General features: G+C 43.0%; 1 protein-coding gene across 1 annotated transcript; it reads right to left on the bottom strand.

The window, feature by feature from the left end:
* Window positions 1-411: 411 nt before the first annotated feature.
* Window positions 412-2,106, bottom strand: LOC116200734 (60S ribosomal protein L37a). Its single transcript, XM_031531642.1, has 5 exons — window positions 1,986-2,106; window positions 1,467-1,506; window positions 970-1,058; window positions 770-852; window positions 412-676 (listed from the first exon to the last, which is right to left on the bottom strand). The coding sequence occupies exons 1-5, from the start codon at window positions 1,986-1,988 to the stop codon at window positions 613-615; spliced, it is 279 nt and encodes a 92-aa protein (XP_031387502.1). The 5' UTR covers window positions 1,989-2,106; the 3' UTR covers window positions 412-612.
* Between the last annotated feature and the right edge of the window lie 2,190 nt (window positions 2,107-4,296).

Genomic DNA, 4,296 nt, shown 5'->3' with positions numbered 1-4,296 from the left:
AGTCCAAGCATAAGTACGACAATATGGACTCCGCAAGATGCTCCCTAACACCACCCTATGCCTCAGTGCTGAGATACGCATCTGATCTTACTCTTCTTGAAGTACACTTCCACAAGGAAGAGATCAGATGTTAGGGGCATACAAAGAGCCCCAGCATTGCTTGGAACCGAATGGCTCGGAAATGTGTCATCTACAGATGCATGATGCCTGATCTTTGTGCGAACCACTAATGTTAAACCCGAATGATATAACTGAGTTTATTATTTCCCAACTTTTGCGGATGTCCTCCAAGAACCTCTGGAACTGACACTCAATTTACCTGTGGCGATTTTGGGAGATGAAGCGCTAATCGAACGAAGAAGATGCTGCTGCTTTACAACAAAGGTTTGAGATAACAAATACAAAAGCAAATGGAAATGAAAATCTACTGCGACTTCAAATTATAATAACTCAGATCCATCCATTTCTATCAGAGCAATAGGTTGCTCATCAGTCAAAAGATTACATCCAATTTTTCAAGTCCCATAAGAAAGAAAAACTAACTTCACCAAAGACATTCTGAATTGGAAATCTCTAACTGCAGAAGACGCCATATGTAAGCCAATTGGATGCTCAGCTTTCAGTTTGTTCTCTCAACCTCCGAATGGTGCTCCGAACAGTCACAGCACTTGCGGTGCTATTTAGGAAAAATCAAGAAGCAAATCCGTAACTTAAAAAAAAAATGATACAGCTATACATAATTAGAAAACAGCAAGGAATATTCTCTTACTTCAACGTGTAAGCTCCGCCGGCCTTCACTTTGCCACAGTCCTTGCAGCCCCAGATTCCGACTGCCTTTCTCTTAACAGCATACTGCAGCAGAAGCATTATCGGTAAGCACACATGCTAGTGCCACTGCTGTTACTAACAGGACAAAATATGTTCAAACTGTAAAATGGAGGTAGAGTTCCTCGAGGTTTAAGAACATACCTTCCCACAGAACTCACAGAAGTACCTGCTATGCTGACTAACCTCCATTTTCTTAATCTGCTTACGCAGACTTGCCCCATAACGGGTTCCTACAATTGAGAACAAACTTGATTATTAATATGCTCTTCCTTCCGATAACCAACATACAGTTAATAATCAGAAGAGCTCTGCTCTGGTCTATCCACCGACTTTGGATCGCAGGAAGTCCGAAACTTTTATTCTAAGGAATGAAAAAGTCCAGTTGATTCTCAGGTGATCAAAATGACAAACACGACTGGTTCAAAAGTTTGGCACACTAAACTAATCCAGGATGTTAAAAGCCATCTCAATATGCTTGTTCTAAATGTATCAGCCAGGATGTAAAATAACATTCAGATGGCGGAATCAAGTAAAGACCAATTTACAATACACATGTGCATCCCCCCAAAGCAACCGAACCTCACATAGCTTATCATTTGAAACTTGAAATGGAGATTGATGAACGATACTGAACGTACCATACTTTCCAACAATGCCAGCCTTCTTCGTTCTCTTGGCCTGCACAAAACCAACACCATCAACACCCAGTAGAACCTTCAGATCCACATCGCTCATGGCCAGTTTTGTTACAGACAAGACATGCAAGCGAATCAACCCGATTAACAAGCATCAAGATCTCGACGACTCCATCAAACATCTCAAATAAACACAGCAGCCCATTACGACATTCCCATCCACTCCCATCCACCCGATCAAGCCTCCCATCTTATCACAATACCGTCTGAGGCAGTTGATGAGACAGCAAAAACAATACTTTGAAAGCAAAATTGATAGGGTCCTCCCCTTCCTTGAACATATTTCACGGATACGCACTAATCCATCAGCACTATGCATCGAACTATGACGAACTCGATCGAGCAAAATCCCAGCCCATCAAGATAAGATCATCGCAAGCTTCAAATTGAATTCTTGAACCTTGCAGATGACTGAGAGAATGAACGGAGACTAATCAAAGTACAGAGAGATGGAGAGGGTACCATGGCGACGTCGGAGAAGGTAGAGAGCGGCGGCAGGCAGGCGCAAGGAGATTGGACTGGGAGCAAAGCTTCTGCTAGGGTTTTCAGCAAATTTATCCCGTCCGTCGGGTAAGTTGGGGGTGGACATGACGATGGCCGTTGGATCAGCTCAGCTGATCACGGCCGTCCGTTGAGGAAACCGGTCGGACTCCTTTTTCTTTTTCTTTTTTTAAGAAGAGAAAATGCCTTTTAGAATTACGGTTAACTACACTAGGGAGTAAAATGTTTCAAAAATATAACACTTTGATACAAAATAAAAAAGAAACAATTGAATACATAAAATTTGAGAATGTTTCAATCAGATATATTCCGTCAATTCAAACTCAAACTTGACGCGTCAATATGTACTGATGTAGTTGTTGACTTTTTAAGAAAACATCCAACTTGGACCTAAATGTAAAATAAAAAATTCAATGTTTAAATTTTTAAACCAAAAGAAATAAATAACAAAACTTAAATAATTTAAAAAAATCAAGAGATACTATCATGGTCGGGGAGCCAATGCTTGCGACTTCTACCTAAGGGCGAGGTCGTCGGGCGGTGGCACCCCCACCCCCGATTCGAGAGGTCTTCGAGAGATCTCCGGAAGATCTCTCAAATCGAGGGTGGGGCCGCCATCGCCCAACGAACCCACACCTAAATTGAGGTCGCCGGCGGGCTTTGAGCCCTTCGGTGACGTCGATCAAAGGGTGGGGCCGCAGGCAAGGGCACCACGCCCTTAACCTCGATTTTGGAAATTGAATTTTTTTTTTTGAGAAAAATACAAAAACTCCCTTTATTGTCTGGGGTTGGGACAAATTGCACCATGTGCTTTTGTTACGGGACAATCAGACCCCTGTGGTGTACTACGTTAGTTATAGGGGCTACGACGTTAGTTTTTTTTTTCATTTTTAGTCCTCGATCTCTAGTTTTTTAATCATTTTGGTTATAAATCTTTTTTTCTTTTATCATTTATATCATCAACTTTCCATTTTTTTCATTTTAGTTCTAAAAAGAAAATCAAAAGGGGAGGAGGGATCAAGGCCGCCAATGCGGCCTCGATCCCTCCACCGAGGTCGTCAGCGTTCTCTGTGGATATCAGTGACCTCAGTGGAGGGGTCGAGGTCGCCGATTGACAGCCCCAACCCCCGAATCTACTAGGGACTTAGAGTCGGAGTTTCCGATTGATTCGCGGGCTAAAGCCGCTAATCGGCGACCCCGACTTCTCCATCGAGGTTACCGGCAATCACAGTGGGAATCGACGGCCTTTGTGGAGGGCCTGGAGTCATCGATTGGCAGCCCCAGCCTGTGAATCCATCAGGAACTCCGACTTAGAGCCCCATGTCAATTTGAGGGCTAGGGCCGCCGATCGGCGACCCCGACCCTTCCTCCAAGGTCGCCGATACCCACGGAGGACGCCGGCGACCTCGATGGAGGGGTCAGGGTCTCCGATTGGCGGCCCCAACCCTTCATTCCCTTTCAATTTTTTTTCTATGACTAAAATGAAAAAAAAAGTTTTATGATAAAAATGATAAAAGAAAAAATATTTATAGCCAAAATTATTAAAAGGCTAGAGATTGAGGACTAAAAATAGGGGAAAAAACTAACATCTTAATCGTTTATGACTAACGAAATACACTACAGAGGGGCTAATAGTCCATAACAAAAGCATATGATACAATTTGTGCAGACCCCAAACAATAATGGAAGTTTTGTACTTTTCTCTTCTTCTTTTTTACAGGGTGTTTTCCATAGTGGAGGCATGGCAGATGAGCCTTGAGCACCCGATGAACAACATGAAGCTAATACCTCGAGTGGACAACGAGGGCGTGATGAGGGAGGCCAGCTTCAAGTGGGGAGGATTTGCAATCGGAGAACAGGGAGAGGGAAAGAAGAGCAAAATCTGATTGTTACCTCTATTTATGTATCTGTTGAGATCGATTAGACGATCTGTTTCATTTGTTTGATTTATATTGTTGTTCGAATTTTGTCATGGACTGATTGGAGAATAGGATTGGTCTGATTAATGAATAGAAGAAATGGTGGTTGTGATCAGTTGGGGGATGACTGGGCATCACTAGAGTTTCGAGGCAACAACTGAGGAGGCATCACTAGAGCCTCAAAGAAGATGAAGGCAAAGGATCAAGAAACTCGTCTGGAACTTCCCCTTCAGCTCTTTCATCTCTCTCAGATTGAATGAGGAATCGAAGGAGGCAAACAAATTTATGTGAGTTTGAGCAATTTTCCCAGTTTTTGTCTTTTTTAACAGAACGAGGAAAGGGGTAAGGGCTCC

The sequence above is a fragment of the Punica granatum genome, chromosome 1 (assembly GCF_007655135.1).
Source record: "Punica granatum isolate Tunisia-2019 chromosome 1, ASM765513v2, whole genome shotgun sequence".
Taxonomy (NCBI): domain Eukaryota; kingdom Viridiplantae; phylum Streptophyta; class Magnoliopsida; order Myrtales; family Lythraceae; genus Punica; species Punica granatum.
The sequence above is the reverse complement of the archived record's forward strand: the minus strand, read 5'-3'. Positions and strand labels throughout refer to the sequence as shown.

Coding starts and splice junctions, on each gene's coding strand:
- LOC116200734 (XM_031531642.1), bottom strand. Junction 853..969: donor TCTGTGAGTTCTGTGGGAAG/GTATGTTCTTAA, acceptor CTTCTGCTGCAG/TATGCTGTTAAGAGAAAGGC. Junction 677..769: donor GGCGGAGCTTACACGTTGAA/GTAAGAGAATAT, acceptor TTTCCTAAATAG/CACCGCAAGTGCTGTGACTG.